At 47.0% G+C, this 22,474-nt stretch overlaps 1 protein-coding gene across 1 annotated transcript; it reads left to right on the forward strand.

The window, feature by feature from the left end:
* The first annotated feature begins 18,364 nt into the window (after window positions 1-18,364).
* On the forward strand, window positions 18,365-21,409 carry sox3 (SRY-box transcription factor 3). The gene is made up of 2 exons (XM_086002086.1): window positions 18,365-19,403; window positions 19,674-21,409. Exons 1-2 carry the CDS (start codon window positions 18,522-18,524, stop codon window positions 19,713-19,715), a joined length of 924 nt encoding a protein of 307 aa, XP_085858212.1. The 5' UTR covers window positions 18,365-18,521; the 3' UTR covers window positions 19,716-21,409.
* The last annotated feature ends 1,065 nt before the right edge of the window (window positions 21,410-22,474 follow it).

Below are 22,474 nucleotides of genomic sequence, written 5' to 3' on the forward strand. Positions count from 1 at the left end.
AATGGTGTCAGCCATGGCTCAGTGGGTAGCACTCTCGAGAGCCTCTGAGTCAGAAGTGTTGGGGGTTCTAAGCCCCACTCCAGAGACTTGAGCACACAATCCAGGCTGACACTCCCAGTGCCGTGCTGAGGGAGCGCAGCACTGTCGGAGGTGCCGTCTTTCAGATGAGGCGTTAAGCCGAGGCCCCGTCTGCCCTCTCAGGTACACGCCAAAAATCCGTGGCCACTATTTTGAAGAAGAGCAGGAGTTATCCCCAGTGTCCCAGCCAATATTTATCCCCCAATCAACATCACTAAAAAAGATTTGTCTGGTCATTATCACATTGTTGTTTGTGGGAGCTTGCTGTGCACAGATTGGCTGCAGGGTTTTGCTACATTACAACAGTGACCACACTTCAACAGTGTTGGCTGTAAAGCGCTTTGGGATGTCCTGAGGTCATGAAAGGTGCTGTAGAAATGCAAGTCTTTCTTTTCTTTTTTCAAATAGCTCCACAGCCTTGTTACACCCTACCTCCGAGACCCCCTCCAGCTCTCTGGCCCCACCCTCCTTCTCTCCTCTGTCACTGGTCAGCTCTCGTTTCCTGCCCCCCTCATTCCATTATCGGTGCCTGTTCTTTCAGCCAACTTGGCCCTGGAATTCCTGCCAAAAAATCTTCCTACGTCCCTGTTTTTCCTGCCGTCCATTTTTTCTTCTCTGTGCTGCAGAGTTCTGAGAGATCTTTCAAATGTTAGGAGAGAAAGACCTTGCATTTTGTATAGCATCATTCATGACCTCAGGATGTCCCAAAGCGCTTTACAGCCAACGGAGTAATTGTGAAGCGTCGTCACTCTAGTAATGCAGGGAAAGATTGCAGCCAATTAGCACACAGCAAGCTCCCACAAGCACTATTAAGATCATGACCATCATGACTGTTTCAGTGATTTTTTTTGAGCGTTTTATTTTTAATTTCTCCTCACTCTGTGTTAACTGCTTCTTTAATTGTATTTTTATGGCATCAGTATCAGTCATATTAAAAACTGAAAAGCTTCCCCGATTGCAGGTTCTTAATCATGTTGTGCGTGATGTGCATGAATGATGGTTAAATAAGTTGAAACTTTAATTTTCATACTTAAAGAAGAAAGATATGTGGAGCGAGTTCGGCACTTTCCTTGAGCCCCGATTGTTTATGCCCATTTTACGTCTGATGTATTCTAATGAGAGTGACAGGAAATTTGAGCGTAACTGGACATCGGTAGAATGGGCGCATTTCCGGGTTTAACTTCCAGGTTGTGCCCAGGGAGGAAGTTCCAGCCCCATTGTGCCAGCACAGTTGGCCGTGGCGCTCCTGACTCGAGCAAGGGGACATTTGGCAGAGGTTCTTACTCCCGATCTCCAGCAATTACCCCGACTGGAAGTCAAAGTGTGTGAATATCGGGCGAGGGCAGGGTCGGGCTGGGACGTGGTGTCCACTTCTCCCGGAGGGCAGTTTATCGACGCTGTCAAAAAGCTCACGGATACAAGAAACAACCAGAAAGGCTGATGGAATGTTGTCCTTTATCTCCAGGAGGGGCTGGAATACAAAGGGGAGGAAGTGATGCTTCAGTTGTACGCTAGAGCCTTGTTCAGGCCCCAACTGGAGCACTGTGTTCAGTTCTGGGCACCGCACCTCGGGAAGGATATACTGGCCTTGGAGGGAGGGGGTGCAGCGTAGGTTCACCAGAACGATACTGGGGCTGAAAGAGTTAAATTATGAGGACAGGTTGCATAGAGTCATAGAGTTATACAGCACAGAAAGAGGCCCTTCGGCCCATCGTGTCTGCACCGGCCATCAAGCCCTGTCTATTCTAATCCCATTTTCCAGCACTTGGTCCGTAGCCTTGTATGCTATGGCGTTTCAAGTGCTCATCTAAATGCTTCTTGAATGTTGTGAGGGTTCCTGCCTCTACCACCCTTTTAGGCAGTGAGTTCCAGATTCCAACCACCCTCTGGGTGAAAAAGTTTTTCCTCAAATTCCCTCTAAACCTCCTGCCCCTTACCTTGAAACTATGCCCCCTGGTTATTGACCCCTCTACTAAGGGGAAAAGTTCTTTCTATCTACCCTATCTATGCCCCTCATCATTTTGTACATCTCGATCAGGTCCCCCCTCAGCCTTCTCTGCTCTAAGGAAAACAACCCCAGCCTGTCCAGCCTCTCTTCATAGCTGAAGCACTCCAGCCCAGGTAACATCCTGGTGAATCTCCTCTGCACCCTCTCCAATGCAACCACATCCTTCCTATAGACTAGGCTTGTATTCACTTGAGTATAGAAGATTAAGGGGTGATCAAATCGAGGTGTTTAAAATAATAAAAGGAGTCGACAGGATAAATACAGCAAAATTATTTCCTCTGGCAGTGGAAACAAGAACGAGGGGATATAATGTTGCACTTAGAGCCAGGCCATTTCGGAGGGAAATCAGGAAGCAATTTTCTCACAAAGGGTAGTAGAAATCTGGACTTCTCTTTCCCCAAAAGTCTGTGGATGCTGGGGGACAATTGGAGCTTTCAAGACTGAGATGGATGGATTTTTGTTGGGTAAGGGTATCGAGGGATGTGGAGCAAAGGCGGGTGGATGGAGTTGAGGTGCAGATCAGCCCTGATCTGATTGAATGGCGGAACAGGCTCTGTTCCTATGGCCATTTGGACAAGATATCAAAGAAGATGCAGTGTCCGTGGTACATTGTTACAACAAGTTCACACCTTTGGAAAACTGGCTCAGAAGAAAGAAATTCCAGTATCCAATTAACTTTTATATAATGCTTGGAACACTTCTCCAGTATTTATCTTCTAGCATTAATTCGCTTTATCATCTCATCTAAACAGGAAAAACAAGTTTAAAAATAATTTCCTGAATTAATCATATATTACTGGGGCAGGTGGGTAGCAAGCTTTTCTCATCAGCTGCTGATACACTCAGCTTCTGACTGCTAGTGAAAAGAATCAAAATACAACAACAACAACTTGTATTTATATAGCGCCTTTAACGTAGTAAAACATCCCAGGGTGCTTCACAGGAGCGTTATTAGACAAAAAATTTGACACCGAGCCACATAAGGAGAAATTAGGGCAGGTGACCAAAAGCTTGGTCAAAGAGGTAGGTTTTAAGGAGCGTCTTAAAGGAGGAGAGAGAGGTAGCGAGGCGGAGAGATTTAGGGAGGGAATTCCAGAGCTTAGGGCCGAGGCAACAGAAGGCATGGCCACCAATGGTTGAGCGATTATAATCAGGGATGCTCAAGAGGGCAGAATTAGAGGAGCGCAGATATCTCGGGGGGAGGGTTGTGGGGCTGAAGGAGATTACAGAGATAGGGAGGGGTGAGGCCATGGAGGGATTTGAAAACCAGAATGAGAATTCTGAAATTGAGGTGTTGCTTAACTGGGAGCCAATGTAGGTCAGCGAGCACAGAGGGTGATGGGTGAACAGGACTTGGTGTGAGTTAGGACACGGGCAGCCGAGTTTTGGATCAAGTTTATGTAGGGTGGAATGTGGGAGGCCGGCCAGGAGTGCGTTGGAATAGTCAAGTCTAGAGGTAACAAAGGCATGGATGAGGGTTTCAGCAGCAGATGAGCTGAGGCAGGGCAGAGACGGGCGATGTTGCGAAAGTGGAAATAGGCGGTCTTTGTTATGCTGAGGAAGTGTGTTTGGAAACTCATTTCAGGGTCAAATATGACACCAAGGTTTCGAACAGTGTGGTTCAGCCTCAGACAGATGTTAGGGAGAGGGATGGAGTCAGTGACGAGGGAACGGAGTTTGTGGCGGGGACCGAAAACAATGGCTTCGGTCTTCCCAATATTTAATTGGATAAAATTTCTGCTCATCCAGAACTGGATGTCAGACAAGCAGTCTGACAATTTATAGACCGTGGAGGAGTCAAGAGAAGGGGTAGTGAGGTAGAGCTGGGTGTCGTCAGCGTACATGTGGAAACTGACGCTGTGTTTTTGGATGATGTCGCCAAAGGGCAACATGTAGATGAAAAATAGGAGGCGGTCAAGGATCGATCCTTGGGGGACACCAAAGGTAACAATGCAGGAGTGGAAAGAGAAGACATTGATAGATAAGAATGGAACCAGGCGAGTGCAGTCCCTCCAAGCTGGACAATGGTGGAGAGGTGTTGGAGAAGGATGGAGTGGTAAACCATGTCAAAGGCAGCAGACAAAGCAAGAAGAACGAGGAGGGATAGTTTACCTTTGTCACAGTCACAAAGGATGTCATTTGTGACTGATGGGAGCTGCTTCGGTACTGTGGCCGAGGCGGAAACCTGATTGGAGGGATTCAAACATGGATTTGTGGGGAAGATGGGCACAGATTTGAGACATGACAACACGTTCAAGGACTTTGAAGAGGAAAGGGAGGTTGGAGATGGGGCGGTAGTTTGCAAGGACGGAGGGGTCAAGGGTTGTTTTTTTGAGGAGAGGGGTAATGATGGCAGATTTGAGGGAGAGGGTGTCAGTACCTGAGGAGAGCGAACCGTTAACACTGTCAGCTAACATGGGAGCCAGTAAAGCAAGTTGGGTGGTCAGCAATTTGTTGGGAATAGGGTCGAGGGAGCAGGAAGTGGGTCTCATGGACAAGATGAACATGGAGAGGTCATGAGGGGAGATTAGAGAGAAACTGGAGAAAGATGTGCGTTCAGGGCTAGGGCAGGTGGGAACCTTAGAGGAAGTTTGGCCTGGTGGGCTAGGGGAAGGAAGGGAATTGGCAGAGGCAGCTGAACAGATGGTCGCTATCTTAGAGACAAAGAAGTCCATGAGCTCCTCACACTTGTTGTCGGAGGTGAGTATGGAGGAGACAGGGGAGAGGCTATTTGTGGCATTAGATGATAACACCTTTTTTCGCACATTTTAGGACAAATCATTGAATATCTTAACAAACATTTGGGGCTAGATTTTCGGGGAGCCGTCAGGCGGGGTTTCCGGTGTGTGGGGGGGAAAATCCCGAATTCGGGGGTCCCGACACCATCCCACCCAAAACACTGCCCCACGTAAGTTTCAGGGGCGGCGGGTACCCGCCCCGCACTGGGACCCGCTGAAACCAGGCGGGAAGGGATTAGTGCCAATTAACTGCCTGTTAACAGGCAGTTTTTAGCCTAATCCCTATTTTGAGGGGTTTCATGTGGGTTTTCCGACGACTCCAAACCACGCCAGGTTAGCGAGGTGGGCTGTCGGGTTGAAGGAGTTGGAGGGGTCGTGATGTCGGCGCTCAGGTGAGTGATGGGTGCATGAGTGCAAAGGTAAGTGTGTTTGGTGTGTCTAAAGTGTGTAAAGAACTTTTACTTACCTGTACTTACCTTAACAGCCTTTCTCCCTGTAGCCGTCGGGAGCCCATCACTCAGCCGGAACTTAAAGCTGAACGGCTGCGATCTGTCAAAAGTGACAGCCTTCAGCTTTGAGTGCCGGTGAGAGTTCTAACTGAGTCTGTGCAGAATGACTCAGCTTAGAACTCAGAGTGTCAGTGTTTGGCAGCTTCAAACAGCTGTGAAACACTGATATTTCATCTGTCAAGGACTCTTGACAGACGAAATTTCAGTCTGTGATGTCACCTGTTGCCGGGTGGCCCTTAATTGGCCTGCTGAGCCCACTGGGCAGGCTCAACAAGGTCAATCAAGGGAAAATCGTGCGGATTGGCCGGACGTCGAAGTAGGTGGATCAAAAACCCGAAAGGGGAAGTCCCGCCTTCTTCCTGACAGGTTCGGCAAAATCTACCCCGAGATGTCACTTGATACCAGAGCTTACTTCTCAAATAGCTAGTGTTGCTCCTTGACCTACTCACCAGAATGTCAATAGCAGTACGCTGGGTACAATAAATCACATTGGGGTTCTGGTGTGCATGATACTCACTTCATTAACATCTCTGTGTCAGCTGTGGCTCAGTTGATAACACTTTTGCCTCTGAGTCAGAAGGTTGTGGGTTCAAGTCCCACTCCAGAGACTTGAGCACAAAAATTTAGACCGACACTCCCAGTGCAGTGCTGAGGGAGTGCTGCACTGTCGGAGGTGCCGTCTTTCGGATGAGACATTAAACTGAGGCCCCGTCTGCTCTCTCAGGTGGACGTAAAAAATTCCGTGGCACTATTTTGAAGATGAGTAGGGGAGTTATCCCCAATGTAACAACAGAAAATGCTGGAAAAACTCAGCAGGCCAGGCAACATCCGTGGAGAGAAAATAGAGTCAATGTTTCGGGTGAAAACCCTTTGTCAAGACTAAAGAAGCACAGGAAATTAAATAGAAACGTTGACTCAATTTTCTCCCCACGGATGTTGCCTGGCCTGCTGAGTTTTTCCAGCATTTTCTGTTGTTATTTCGGATTTCCAGCATCCGCAGTATTTTGCTATCGTACTAGTTATCCCCGCTGCCCTGGCCAATATTTATCCCTCAATCTATATTGCAAAAAAAAACAGATTAACTGGGCATTATCACGTTGCTGTTTGTGGGATCTTGCTGTTTGTAACTTGGCTGCCACGTTTCCTACATTACAACAGTGACCAAGCTTCAAAAAGTACTTCAATGGCTGTAAGGCGCTTTGGGACGTCCTCTGGTTGTGAAAGGCGCTATAGAAATGCAAGTCTTTTTTTTCTCACCCACCACTGATCCCTCTGAATATCAAACTGACTGACTAAAAATCCCCGGGCACATGCAATGAGGGAGAGGGTGCCTGTTGATTTGTTTTGAATATTTCTGTGTGTTTATGTGTGGAATTGGCCTTTACTTTAAAGTTGAAACAGAAATCCCTCTTTTAACAAAACCCAAAGAATGTTCATTTCCTCCGCCCCGCCCTCGGCAATTAACCCCCAATAAACTCTTGGTGATTTGGTTAACATACTATTCGTTATGGGGGAATACAGGCACTCTCGCACATTTCGTTGAAAGAGGAATTTCATCCGTGTCACATACTGAGAAGGCCAGACTGGGTCACTTTAAGCTGCCGACTCCTCATTCTTCGCAGCCAGAGCAGGAACGAAATTACAGATGTTTCTTTCTACGGACAGCGCTACAGAAGTGTGAGCGTTTGGATTCCTTCCCTTTCTGGGATCTGTTCCCATTTGTCGGCTCAGGTTGATTCGGTTCAGTCCCCACACATTCAACCCAGCATGCAGGTGGGAAAGAGCTCGTCTTGCTCTAAGATGCTGTAAAACGATTGTATTTGACTAAACGATGGCCAAAGCCCATTCGTTGTATATCGTCACTGCTTTAAAGAAACGGATATATTTCAGTAAAGCGGTGCAAACATATTACACAAACACTCGTATACAACAATAACTTGTATTTATATAGCACCTTTAACGTCGTAAAATGTTCCAGGGTGCTTCACCTGAGCGATTATCAAACACAATTTGACACCAAACCATATAAGGAGATATTAGGGCAGGTGACCAAAAGCTTGGTCAAAGAGGTAGGTTTTAAGGAGCGTCTTAAAGCTGGAGAGTGAGGTAGCGAGGCGGAGAGGTTTAGGGAGGGAATTCCCGAGCTTAGGGCCCAGGCAGCTGAAGGCACGGCCACCAATGGCGGAGCGATGGAAATGGGGATCTGCAAGGGGCCAGAATTGGAGGAATGCAGAAATCTCGGAGGATGGTAGGATTGGAGGAGGTTACAGAGATAGGGAGGGGCGAGGGCCATGGAGGGATTGGAAACAAGGATGAGAATTACATATATACATACCACATACATATATGTGCATATATGACACGCACGTTTAACTGTTTTGATGAGGCACTAATCGCCCTGTAATGAATTGGACCCTAAAATGTGTCTTAAATTGCTCGACTGAATCATTAAGGAAGTTGAGTTGATAAGGGAGATCTTTATGGGGTGAGACTCTCTATTGCCCGCGTCCCCAGCACCCCGCACCAGAACACGTGTGGGGCAGGAGGAGGGGGAGGAGGGGGGTGAGTGTTATAGAAATTAGCCTGTGTGGTTTTCTCCAACTCCTAATGAAATGAACAGCTGTAGTTGAAAAGCCGGAGCTGGATTAAAAAGGTGCTGTGAAGAGCGTGGGTCATCCCATTTCTTCTGATCGCACGCTATTGTCTGAGGTGCAACTAATTTATTTCTGATCAAAAGGACCCACAGCGTTGAAAGAGCAGTAATGACTATTCATTTTCACCAAACCTCTGCTTCTTCTCAAGCTTTCTTCACCCTCTACCTGGCGATATTATTATATTGGCAACTGTAATTTCATTTCAGAAAGGGCGGGGGCGGGCTAATTTGCACCGAGAGCAATGTCAATTAATCCGGCATCTATTTTAATTATTTATCCCAAACGAAAGACGTATTGCAGCATAATTATGCAGGCCTGTTTGTTTTGCCTTCAGATTCTTTTTTGCACTAGCCTGCCTTATAATAACACTTGCAAAAGAATGTCGGCCCGCTAATGATACCCCTTTCATGTGAGATAGCACGTGTTTCATTTTAATTTGGCCGTAATGAATAGTTTATTTGCACCTAATTAGCCCCGTGGATTACTGCAATTATGTATCTGAGTCGCTTATAAAAGAATAATGGTGGAAGACTTGTTGTAATGGCTGAGAGCCGCATTAAGTCTTGTTATTGCAAAGCTGCGCATTTAATACGGGGTTGTATTCTGTGCAGACAGCCCACTCCGTAACCTGGCTGAACCCACATTAATGAATATACAAGGCAAAAGCACATCAGCTGAAACAGGGCATTAACGGGGAGAAAGTGCAAATCAAGGTGTTTCCAGATACAAGAAATGGCATATCCCAATTAAAACATCTCCATTGTAACACAGCCCAGTCAGTGCTACATTAATACTGTGTGTGTGTGGATCACCAGCCAACTGCGGACTTTACCAGCTCTGCTTATTTACCAGATACCTGAGAGTCTGTGGCTCACAGTTCAGTTGCACATCAGCCCATCCACCCTGCGCTGATCCTATGTGGCATTGCACGAAAAAAAATAAGGTAACATTTTAAAAAATGAGGCTGAAATGAAAAACCAAAGTCCAGATGCAACTCCAGGTCCCCGTTTAAATGGTTCCAGGTCTCTCCTACTGAATGCGGCGGGGACTGAGGGGAATATTGCAAATCTCCCCAATCTGAAAATCTTGGAAGTTCAGTAACAATGGCTGGTGCATTTCCAGCGGGCGAGTTTGCGATATATTTTACCTCCTGTCCGTTCAGAAGGCTGCTGAAGGTGCCTCTCCTGTTGTTGGTTGACCTCTTAACAAATGAAGGAATTTCTTTCTCCCACAAATCGTGTTTCCCATCGCTGTGGATTGAAACAGTGGAGTTTTCCAACATTTCAGTAAAGGTGTGACGGTGGGGATGCTGTAGATGAATATTAAATATTGCGCCACACCAGCGTTTCGACATATTTCTGCCAAATGAGAATGACAAAAAAAAGGCTAAATATTTAATTACGGTTTATTTAAAGCTCCGGCTTCGTATTATGAAATTTGAAAAAGGCGATAGTGACTGCGTTTCGTTTTTTGCACCCCGGATACTGATCGCACTTGTTGTGCGGGTTGTGGCGAATTTACTTTTATTTCATTAACACCAAACGAGCCGAGAGTTTGCGAGGCGCTCTGGTCAAAGGTGTACACATTTCCCCCTGGCCCTGGATGTTACACCTCTCTAGTGCCTGATCCGGATGAGTTATTTTACAGAGCGGATATCAAATGAAACCCTGATACAAACGATAGGGGCTATTTTTTCCCCGATTCCCATAAACGAATTTCACTGAAAAGCGGGGTTAAGAGGTTCCAAAATAATCCACCGGATTTCCCTTTACATCCACAAACAATTATTTGTACCAGAAAAAAAACGTGGGTTTTAAATAGAACCAGGTACAAATTCCCAGCAACCCCGTCAATTGGTAACAGTGTTAGTTGCTGATCTATTTATATTATTAAAGGCTGAAACCGAGATTCTAGATTTAGCATAGTTAGATTGACATGGACCATCACATCTCCGCTCTGACTACCTGAACTTGCTCTCTCTCGCTCAGTGATGCAGTGGAACTAACCGAACTCTAACGGTGTGTGTTCGTTGCCGAGTTCGCTGTTGGTGGGACTAACTCTCTGTGGAGCTTGGCCTGGAGACGCCACAGCGCACGGTGCCTAAGCACATGTTTGGGCAAGGGTTAAAGAAATGTTACCATCATTTAACCATTAGTTTGACCCTAAGTGTAGGAGGAATTAATTAAAAAATAATTATTTCAGACATGCTGTTTGTTTTCTGAGCAACCTTTGAATTTGACTTCAATTCAAAGACAACATAGGAACAAGATTTCAACTTTAAATAGCAGGATGGTGCCACTGGTAATGACTTTCATGTGGGACAGATTATATTAATGTTCATTATATCCCGCTATATTAATAAACAGGAAACGTAATTTGATATTTGAGTGAGATCATTCGGACGATCCTGTTTGTAGCAGAACAGTCAAGTTGCAAGAAAACTTCACACAATAGCCATTGATTTTAAAAGTATAAATTCACTAACCACTTGCACGGTTTTACATTCCACTATTCGCCGAGACAACGGCCCGAACTTCAGCATTTGTCATTTTATTTTGGATCAATAAAAAAGGGGAATTTAAGCACATTTTGCTCACTTTCATTCACAAAGCGCTGGGTCTGGTTAGTTTATTTTGATGTAGTGTTGTTGTCTTTTTGATCACCCACCGATCTTGAAGATTCGCCAGCTGACACACAAACAGGTGTGAGTCCCGCACAAGACTCGGCGAATCTCGCTACTGGGATTGTGGAACGAGGCGTGACACACCCGACAGTGCAACGGTTGTTTAACACGACCCCTCTGCGCTGTGTAGCGACCAGGTGCCGGAGAACTGACCCGCCGGTGCACTTGATGGTCTGAATTTTTTTTTTTTTTTATCTGCGTCCCATAAACAATCAAAATTGTGAGCACACCTGCAGAGTAAAGCTGTCGTGTTCCGCGTGTAAATAGTGACTAAAATGGGGGGGGGGGGGGGAAAGGCGATAGAGCGAGCAAGTGTGGGTTTTCTTGTGATTTCTCTCTCTGTTTAGAAGAATGTTGAATTCAAAATTCGGCGCCGGTGGTCGCTTGTTAATTAGGAACATTAAAAAATCCTTATTAAGAAGCGGCACTTTGATGTTTCCCTGCAGTTCGTATTCATTTTCATAAGCAGGTTACAAGGCGTTCAATTTGTCAGATCCGAATATATATATTTACATGTCTATAAAATACTAGAATTGAGATTGCTACGAATGAATTACTGATCACTGCTATCTGGATAAGATTGAACAAACTTAGACATCCTGGTTGAATAACACACCACGGGGTCCTTTTATTGCCCCAGTTTCAGATACCAAATTAGGGTAACTCTGCTGTAGCTGAAGAAGAGAATAAGACAATTCTGGATATTTAAGTAAAGTCCGGGTCAATTTTCTTGAACACGTTTTGAAGAGGTTCTGCTTTTAATTGAGTTCTGGTTTTAAAAAAAAAATCTCTTTCTCCCCCAATCAGTTAGACGGCATTAATTTCTTAAAATTCCTAATCCCACTCAGAACAGCTGAAGAGGGGATATGCTTCGGACCCACTCGCTCTATTTTTTTGTCATGCTCCTGATTAACAGCAGCGAGACAAGCGACCACCGGCGCCGGAATTTAAATTCAACATTCTTCCAAACGGAGAAAGAAATCCCAAGAAATCCCACACTTGCTCGCTCTATCACTCCCCCCCCCCCCCCCATCCCATCCCATATCATTTTAGGCACTATTTACACGCGGAACACAATCTAGAGTTAAAGCTTTAATCTGCAGGTGTGCTGTGCAATACGATAAATGTGTATTTTTTAAAGAAATGTTGCAGAACGATGCAGTTTTACCCATTGCTTGAAATGCTCCGTGTGACAAATAGAAGCCGATTGATTCTGAATTCTCCAAACAGTCTTTTTCTAATTGAATAATAGCCGGATAGTAAGAGGGGGGGAAAACATAGAAAATGACAGATTTAACGGAGCGAGTGGGTCCGAAGCATATTTGCTCTTTCGACATCAGCGACGGGCAAGAAAGGATGGCAGCAATGTGGGAAGATTTGCCTACAGAATTAGCCAGATTCTAATGTTATTCGGACAATCGACCGACCAAACTGCAACAGCCGCACTGATTCCTTTCGCGACGGGCGGGTACCCGAGGGGACTGGAGTGCATCATCAACCCCAGTAACCACATTTTAATTTAATTTGTTGAGGTTCATTAGTTGTATTTTTGTTAAGTCACAGCTTTAGTTGATCGCACCAAGACAGCATTATCTTCTCCCCAAGGAAGAGTCATTTAATTTGTTAAGTTTCCTTTAAATTTTTTGTTAAGTTACAGTCTTTATTGGCTGTATGCTTAAACTTCCAATAGGCAACTGCCTGATCGAAGGAGATTCAGCCCCACTGATTTGGCCTCGGATAGATTAGCAAGACTGTTCCTGGCAGAGGGGGCCAGCACTCTGAGGTATTTCCTTTGGTTTACAAACCCTGAACTTTGCTTATGGGAAACAAGGAAGCACAGCAGTAATATAATGAGACCTTTGTGTCCCTTTCCGGGGGCAAGAGATCGTATATATTTATATATATATATAATGTGGAGTATTATAGAGGTCGGACTTGGAGAACTTAAAACGCGCGCACTACTCCCAGCTAAATGGTTCCTGTCGAAAACCGTCTTGTGTCTGTAGGGAGCCGTCACTGTCATTTATATTTTTCTGCAAGACTTTGGGGCAAGATTTGACAACGACTAAAGAGAAAGTAAAACAATTAAAGAGGCTTTTACCATCTTGTGTTGGGTATGTATTAACCGTTTTAATAAGGACTAGTGGGGGTAGGGAAGCTCCTCGCTTTCACTAGCCAGCTCCTGATTGTTAATGGGAGGGAATAAGCCAGTGGCTGATCTGGAAATAATGGCCAAAGCTTTGTTTTAACTGATTTCAACTGGCGTGTGAATATAACAAGAGACATGGCATCATTCCGTTTTGTTTCGCATGCTTCTCTCTCTGAATAAGCTAAGAGTCCGCGATTCCTTCCCCCCTCCCTCCCTCCCAAACTATTAAGAAGCGGGCACTTTTCCACCCCCAGCTCCAACCTGTGAATGAAGGTAGCTGTCCTCTGGACTATGTTAAACAGTGGCATCACACACTGTGCAGCAACTTGGCCGAGACTGGATGGCGGTGGTTATATTCACTTAGCGAAGTAATCGCGCCGTCTGCTCTTTGGCAACATGCAAACGGCAGTGGGCGGTTTTATTGAGAGCCAAATATTTCTGCAACAGGTCCATATTGTGTGAAAACCGGGATGAATATATTTGGGGCTTGGACTGTGTTTTTAATGAGGTGTTGGTGGCCACCTGCGCGGGCCACCGTGAGAATGCGACGCCTTTGAGATGATGGCTCTCGATTCTTAAAACAAGATGTTTACAAAAAATACATGGTTATAATTCGTTTTTATCTTGTTTTTAGGTGCGAGGATCTAAGTGGTCTCCTTGTCATTGTATGAAACAACAGCGGGGGGAAAAATGCGACATCTCTCTTTCAGACACGGGTAGCAATGTGAGTTGTGTGTATCTCTAACAGATCATCACTTACACGGGTTATTTGAACTGTTTGTGTAGTATAGATGAAACGAAAGTGTCTCCGATTTAAGTGCATATGTCAATCTATCTTCCCTTCACCAAATATTTGGCAATTTCTTTTTGATTCTATCGTTTCAAGTCATTTTTTTTATTTAAAAAGTGTTGTTTGAGGCGTACACTTAATTAGAATCACCAACGTCGGGCTATGGAGTTGTCATACTGTTGAGACGGGGAATCGGGAGCTCTGCACTGTAAAGGGTGAGACTGAATCTTCATCGGCGGCCACTTTCTGTATCGACACTGAACGTTGCAGCCGCCAGGCGGCGACAGAGCTTCGCTCAGTCACCTGCAGAATCTGCTGCAGGAGATTCCGGTCCACGGGAACAGGAGGAGGCCATTCAGCCCCTCCAGCCTGCTCCGCTGTTCAATGTGATCTGCAGCCTAACTCCATTCACCCGCCCGTCTTTGGCCCGGATCCCTCGAGGCCTTTTGATTAACAACAATCTACCAGTCTCGGATTTAACATTGACAATTGACCCAGCATCAACTGCTGTTTGCGGAAGAGCGTTCCAAACTTCCTCCACCCTTTTGTAACCCACTTAGACTGGGAATTAAACCCAGGCACTGAAAGCTGAGGTGATTCTTTAAAAAAAATGGTGCAGTGTCTTAAATAGTCATCGCTGTTTTTTTGTCTTATAACACTCCTGTGAAGCGCCTTGGGACGTTTGATTACATTAAAGGCGCTATATAAATACAAGTTGTTCATCCCTGGTTACAGAATTCAACGATTTGGCAAAAAATATATCCAAATATACTTATAATATACCTATAAAAGAAAGAGAATTGAATTTCTACAGCACCTTTCACAACCTCCAGGAAGTCCCAAAGAGTTTACATCCAATGAATTACTTGTTGGAGTGGAGTCACTGTTGTAATGCAGGAAACGCGGCAGCCACTTTGCACGTAGCAAGATCCCACAAACTGCGATGTGATAATGACCAGATAATCTGTTTTTTAGTGATGATGGTTGAGCGATAAATATTGGCCGGGACACCAGGGAGAACTCCCCCTGCTCTGTGGGATCTTTTACATCCATCTGAGAGAGCAGAGGGGCCCTCGGTTTAACGTCTCATCCGAAAGACGGCACCTCTGACAGTGCGGCGCTCCCTCAGTACTGCCCCTCCGACAGTGCGGCGCTCCCTCAGTATCGCCCCTCCAACAGTGCAGCGCTCCCTCAGTACTGCCTCTCCGACAGTATGACACTCCCTCATCACTGCCCCTCCGACAGTGCAGCGCCCCCTCAGTACTGCCCCTCTGACAGTGCAGCACTCCCTCAGTACTGCCCCTCCGACAGTGCAGTGCTCCCTCAGACAGTGCAGCACTCCCTCTGTACTGCCCCTCCGACAGTGCAGCTCTCCCTCAGCACTGCCCCTCTGACAGTGTGGCACTCCCTCAGTACTGCCCCTCCGACAGTGCGGTGCTCACTCAGTACTGACCCCCGATAGTGCAGCTCTCCCTCAGTACTGCCCCTCCGACAGTGCAGCTCTCCCTCAGCACTGCCCCTCTGACAGTGCAGCACTCCCTCAGTACTGCCCCTCTGACAGTGCAGCGCTCCCTCAGTACTGCCCCTCCGACAGTGCAGCACTCCCTCAGTACTGCCCCTCTGACAGTGTGGCGCTCCCTCAGTACTGCCCCTCTGACAGTGCAGCGCTCCCTCAGTACTGCCCCTCCGACAGTGCAGCACTCCCTCAGTACTGCCCCTCCGACAGTGCGGCGCTCCCTCAGCACTGCTCCTCTGACAGTGCAGTGCTCCCTCAGCACTGCCCCTCTGACAGTGCAGCGCTCCCTCAGTACTGCCCCTCCGACAGTGCAGCGCTCCCTCAGTATTCCCCCTCCGACAGTGCAGCGCTCCCTCAGTACTGCCCTCTGACAGTGAGGCGCTCCCTCAGCACTGCTCCTCTGACAGTGTGGCACTCCCTCAGTACTGCCCCTCCGACAGTGTGGTGCTCACTCAGTACTGCCCCCCGATAGTGCAGCTCTCCCTCAGTACTGCCCCTCCGACAGTGCAGCCCTACCTCAGCACTGCCCCTCCGACAGTGCAGCCCTCCCTCAGCACTGCCCCTCCAACAGTGCAGCACTCCCTCAGTACTGCCCCTCCGACAGTGCAGCGCTCCCTCAGTACTGCCCCTCCGACAATGCGGCTCTCCCTCAGTACTGCACTGGGAGCATCAGCCTGCATATTTGTGCTCAAGTCTCTGGAGTGGGTCTGTGAACCTTCTGACTCAGGCGAGAGTGCTGCCCACTGAGCCACGATTGACATATATTCAAATATATCCATATAATACTATACATACCTAACATGTATACACAGAGGCAGATTTATGTGCTTTAGATTTAGCATTTTTTTTACAAAAGGCTATTTCTGCGGCTTGGTCGAGTGCTGTTGCCTTTTAAACGATCTCTGGCTGCAAGCGGCTCCGAGAGTTATTTCTCATCCCTAGCTGCTCAGTCTGAGGCAGTGGGCACGTCCCATCGCGCCCGAAAGAATACGAATTTATTTTACAACTTCCTTGTTTGTTTGTTTCCGGTTGCTGTTTGGAGCACGAGTCAATCATCTGCTCCCGCTGCACTCAAATTAGACCGTGTGTGTAAAAAAACCACAACACCCCACACCAGTCTAGGTGTATTTAATTGCTCAATTGTCAGAATCCGTACTCTTCCTTTAGAGTGTGGAATTTTACAAATCTTTACTTTGGAATTACTTTTACAGAAGTACTTATGAAAGTTGCAATAAGTTTTTTTTTTTAAAACACAAGTGTATTTTAAAGAAAGACTTGGATTTCTACAGCGCCTTTCGCGTTCCCAAAGCGCTTTACAGCCAATGAAGTACTTTTGAAATGTAGTCACTGTTGTAATGTAGGGAATTTTGGATAAAGTATATCTCAGTAAATGTTACAATTCATCATTTAGGTGAAGAGGATGTCGGAGGTTCTGGAGATTCCTTGTGTTGTATTTTAAAGCGGGTCGACAGGGAGGGGGGAGAGGGAGAGAGAGGGAGAGAGAGGGGGAGAGAGGGGGGAGAGAGAGGGGGGAGAGAGAGGGGGGAGAGAGGGGGGAGAGAGGGGAGAGAGGAGAGGGGAGGGAGAGAGGAGAGGGGAGGGAGAGAGGGGGGAGAGAGGGGAGAGAGGAGAGGGGAGGGAGAGAGGAGAGGGGAGGGAGAGAGAGGGGGAGAGAGGGGGGGAGAGAGCGGGGAGAGAGAGGGGGGAGAGAGAGGGGAGAGAGGAGAGGGGGAGAGAGGGGGGAGAGAGGAGAGGGGGGAGAGAGGGGAGAGAGAGGAGAGGGGGGAGAGAGGGGAGAGAGAGGAGAGGGGGGAGAGAGGGGAGAGAGGGGAGAGAGAGGAGAGGGGGGAGAGAGAGGAGAGGGGGGAGAGAGAGGAGAGGGGGGAGAGAGGAGAGGGAGAGAGGAGAGAGAGGAGAGGGGAGGGAGAGAGGAGAGGGGAGGGAGAGAGAGGGGGAGAGAGGGGGGGAGAGGGGGGAGAGAGAGCGGGGGGAGAGGGGGAGAGAGAGGGGGGAGAGAGAGGGGAGAGAGGAGAGGGGGGAGAGAGGGGAGAGAGGGGGGAGAGAGGAGAGGGGGGAGAGAGGGGAGAGAGAGGAGAGGGGGGAGAGAGGGGAGAGAGAGGAGAGGGGGGAGAGAGAGGAGAGAGGGGAGAGAGGGGAGAGAGAGGAGAGGGGGGAGAGAGAGGAGAGGGGGGAGAGAGAGGAGAGGGGGGAGAGAGGGGAGAGAGGAGAGGGAGAGAGGAGAGGGAGAGAGAGGGGGGAGAGAGGGGGGGAGAGAGAGGGGGGTAGAGAGGAGAGGGAGGGGGTAGAGAGGGGGGGAGAGAGGGGGGGAAGGGGGAGAGAGGGGGGGAGAGAGGGGGGGAAGGGGGAGAGAGGGGGAGGGGCTGCTCTCCCTTTAAGAGATGATTCTCTTCCCCCCGCCACCATGTGCGGTGCTGGGTGCAGCAGGGTTGATTTGCACAGTCCGGCTGCAACCAAAACTTGGCTTTCACTCCACTGGATTTCTACCAGAAGTGACAGGCCGGTGCGGTTACCATGGCAGCCAAAACAATCTCCAATAGAGGAACTGACCGCAGAGAGTTTGATTGACACGTGGAGGAGCTGTCAATCAAAACAAAAAGCGCCGAGCTCCTTCCAAAACAAAAACCCCAAAACACCTGCACTTAACTTGGTGCTTTCACAGCCTGAACCTCCGGGATATGGGGTTGAAACTCGGAGTGAGCAGGGCAGCGGGAAGTAGAGGGGGGGAGAAACAGGCAGAAGATCAGAATTGTATGTCATACTTGGTAAATAATTGTTCAAAAACATACCAACAAATTCCCTGCACATTCGGGTGAGTTCTGCAAAAACACATCCCCTTGGGGTTTTGAGCAAACAAAAAATCATTGCAATTTAAATACTCAAATGTTGTATTTTTTAAGCATTAGGAACCGTCCTGAAATTTGGGCGCACTTTCTAATGAATGTTTGAAAGTTAACATCTATTAATGTTTTGCTGCTTTTAATGCAACACTTGTTTCTGTGAGTAATAATTCCCGTGTATCCTGGAGGGGAAAGAAACTGCCTCGTAAATTCTCACCTAGTTGGGGTTTTTTTTAAAAAGTCGAGTGAAAATTCTGCCCTTCATGCTAAATAGCGATCCATCAGGACCTGTCCCGGGAGTGAGCTGCGATTGGCTGGCAGCAACTCATTTCTAGCCCGTCAATCTACATCACATGGATAGGTGTCTATTAACTACTGAACAACAGCACAAGTTTGGCACAAGTCTCCGGCAGTTTGCGTGATCACTGCGTCTTTGGGCTGGTGGAGTCGCCTCGGGGACTCTTCGCTTCCCCCTCCTGTTTTTTAAAAAAACAACATTTTTTTGCTCTTAGCTCGCTGGCCTGGTACGAGAAGCTGAATGTATAGTATGATGGAAACCGAGCTCAAGTCGGCTGTTTCCCAGTCCAACACGGGGACAGTCGGCAACAGCGCTCCCGGGAGCAATGGTAAGAATGCCAACAATAACCCGGACCGGGTGAAGCGCCCCATGAACGCGTTTATGGTCTGGTCCAGGGGCCAGCGCAGGAAGATGGCTCAGGAGAATCCGAAGATGCACAACTCTGAGATCAGCAAGAGGCTGGGAGCAGACTGGAAACTTCTGTCCGACTCCGAGAAGAGGCCGTTCATCGACGAAGCCAAACGCTTGCGAGCCTTGCATATGAAGGAACACCCGGATTATAAATACCGACCCCGCCGGAAGACCAAAACCCTCATGAAGAAGGACAAGTACTCTCTGCCCGGCGGACTGCTGGCCCCAGGCTCGGTCCCGGTCAACAGCGGCGTGGGGGTCAGTCAGAGAATGGAGAGTTACCCTCACATGAACGGTTGGGCCAACGGGACTTACCCGCTGATGCAGGACCAGTTGGCTTATTCTCAACATCCAGGTATCAACAGCCCTCAGATCCAACAGATGCACCGCTACGAGATGGCCAGCCTTCAGTACAGTCCCATGATGTCCACCGCCCAGAGCTACATGAACGCCGCGACCACCTACAGCATGTCCCCAGCCTATGGCCAGCAGAGCTCGCCCGGAATGACCCTGGGCTCCATGGTGAAGACGGAACCCACCACCCCTCCTCCGCTAACGTCCCACTCCCGGGGAGCCTGTCTGGGTGACCTCCGGGATATGATCAGCATGTATCTGCCTCCCGGAGGAGACGGGGGGGATCCCGCTTCCCAGAGCAGCAGACTGCACAGTGTACACCAGCACTATCAGAGCACGGCTATACCGGGCACAGGGGTGAGTGGAACAGTGCCTCTAACCCACATCTAAAAAAAAAAAGAGCCAGAACTAATTCCCCCTCCCCTCCCCATTTGGACAGACTTTTAGCATTCCAGCAAAAAAAAAGCAAATGGTTTGAAGCACGGCTTCCCCATCAGATTGCAGTTGTTGTGATGTGTGTGTGTGTGAGCGAGATCTGGAGGAGGCTCTCCGCGGCTTAGCTCAACCTTAAAAAGTTTTTTAAAAATTGGTTTCTAAATGCTGAAGTTTCTCTTCTTTTTTCACCAGTTGGGACAATCAACGTTTCTACACGGACGAGACTCCTTTTAGATGCCAAGTTTTATAAAAAGGCCTATTTTTTGTGACTTTTAATGGCTTCAGATATTGTCCAACAACATCGGAACTGCGAGGGGGAAGCAAAACTTTGAGCTGTTCACTCACTCTTCGTGTACTTGTAGATAACTGTTCAATGTGGTCACTTGGCTTAATTCAAAAATCACGCGGAAAAGTTCACCTTTGTAGGGTTTGTTTTAACCTGTCTCCCCTCCTCTCTCTTGTTTTTAGGTTCTAAGAGACTGCGGGTCGCAACGCAAAGTTTTAATTTATAGTATTTTTTTTGGTTGTGTTTATACTTTTTATTTGACGGTTGTGAACAATTTAAACTTCTATATCTGGACCCTCCCTCCCCTGCCCTCCCCCCTCCTCCCCGTTTCTGGATTTGTGAGTTTTAATGGGAGTGTTATACCATATCGGTTGAGTAACTATATCGAACAAACAGATGTTCTAGTTTACTAATAATGAGGTTTCTTATATTAAAAAAAAAATCTCCGGCTCCTGTTCCTGAAATGAGGATGAATAAATTTTTACAAAAAAACACACACTCGGCCCGGATTTCTTGCGTTGCCTGTTCAAGGTGAGACTGTTGGGTGAGTTTTAAGGATTAACAATTGTATCTAATGCCTGAGGATGCAGCCTTTTAATTCTATTAACTTGTATTGAAATGTTTCCCACTTACAGTTGGAACTAAATGAATTACACACGGGAGCTGGCGTTATTGGTGACTAATAATTATAGTTGGATCTTCCCCATTCTTTATAACTTTAATAATGTAGGGCTGGAATTGTACATTTCAAATCCTCCCTCTGTGTGAAATATCAGCTCTTCCTTCAGACGTGTAGTCGAAATTCCTTTTTTTTTCGGGGAATGAAGAGGTGAATTTTTTTTAAACAGCACCATCTGTGAACTGTTTTGTATTTAACCCGCCGATTCTCACACCACTAAGTAGTCGGTAACGAGCACTAACGAGTCCCAATCGGTTGCAAACTTGCCCCCGCTTTGCTACTACTTCAGACCAAGCGATTAAAAGATCAGAGCTCCTAAAACTAATCGACCACCTTTTTAATCAGATAGGTGCTTAACTCTGCCCCAGATGAGGCCGGACTGATTACTGGGAGTACGAAGCTAGATCTGGGGCAGGTTAAAACTTTTTTTTAAATGTTGAGCAGAAATCTAGAATCTGCAATGAGATTGTTTTCCTCGCATTCTCTCTCAATCAGCTGTAACTGGCGTCTGGAGAGAAAGAGAGAGAATCTAATCCAACAAGTGTTTAAAGAAAAATCTCACCAGTGAACCTAACTCCAAACATTTTTTAAAAAAAAGAATGCCCTGGGTGATTATTCGACCCTGTTCTCCCGGGAGAGATCTGTAGTGATCCATGGGGAACTCTTGAATGTTAGGCAGTTGGAGCAGCTTCCACAAGATATGTTTCTTTATTTAAAAAAGAGCATTTTAAAAACTGTTTATATAAAATCTGACCAGTCCGTGCCAGCGGCCCCTTGTCTGTTAATGTAATCTCCCGTCTTTGTTTTTAGGGTTGCTGTTCCATCCGGAACAAAAAAAAAAATAGGCCTATAATTCATGCTGCATTTTCGCGTTGGCTCTGCGCGGCGTTTGGAGATTGATATTTGATATTCTAATTGTCTTTTTAAAATATCACCTTGGGTAAATGTTTTCCCTCTGCTGAAGTTGTGTTCGCTCATTCGCCTGTGTTTCTGGGCTAATAGAATATGTAGTTTAAACGTGAGACTCCAACTATTGACCCCCTTCCCAATATTTTCCCCAATAAACTCCCGGCTTGAGAGCCGCAGCATGCAGTCACACTGGCGAGAGTTGCTAATGGCTTTAGTTGGGTTCGCGACCGATTTTATATTAAAGTTAAACTAGATCATTGCAGCTGCAGCATCAAGTGGCATATTGTGTGTTTTTTTTTTAAAGGCCGGTGGCAGAATTAATTGTTAACGAGCTATCTGCTTTTATCACTCCCTGGAGCCTGTACGGTATTTTTAAAGACAAGCACTTTTTCACATGTCGCTTTATTTCAAAGCGGATCCGTGCTCGGTCTCTGCACCGACCGACCGTGGTTTGGATGGAATCGGGCCGCCTGATGTCGGGGGGCTGTCGCTGGCAATTATTTATTTTTTCTTCAGAAGCTTCTAGGAGTTCACCTGCCCGAGAATCTTCACGCTAAGGTCATTAAAATAATCCCAGGCGCCCTCCAGACCGAAATCTCCACCATACCAGTTAATAGGGTCTCGCTCCGGGTCGGGGTGCGGAATTAATATTATTTGTTGTCACTGTGCACTGATCTGTAACCAGCCCCGTCCAAATGGGTTATGGGAGAGAGGCTGGGCCAACAGTGCAACTTGTAGACTGTGTGTTACAGAAAGTGATAGTTTCTGAAGGAATTCAGTCTGGAGAAACTTCCAATGTACCGGCGATGCCTCCACGGTAGAAGTTTAAGCTCCGGAGACGTAATTAATTTTGCCTTTAAAACAAAATAAACCATTCCGCTGAGTTGCTCCAGTATCTCTACCAGAGAGGTCACGTTTCCCCCTCAAACTGAAGAGGCACCTCTAATTATAATTAAACAGGAATTTTAAACTCTTATTCTGGGACGTTTAGGCGAAGTGGGACAGCGTTGCTGGACGGAGACGAGTGACTTTAATTACATTTCAGCAGGGGTGTTTTTCCTAGTTTTATTTAAAATAGTTCGATGAATAATGAACGATGCTCTGGTGGAATATTATGAA

This window comes from Somniosus microcephalus, chromosome 1 (assembly GCF_052327205.1).
Source record: "Somniosus microcephalus isolate GS21.2 chromosome 1, FLI_Smic_1.0, whole genome shotgun sequence".
In the NCBI taxonomy this organism is placed as follows: domain Eukaryota; kingdom Metazoa; phylum Chordata; class Chondrichthyes; order Squaliformes; family Somniosidae; genus Somniosus; species Somniosus microcephalus.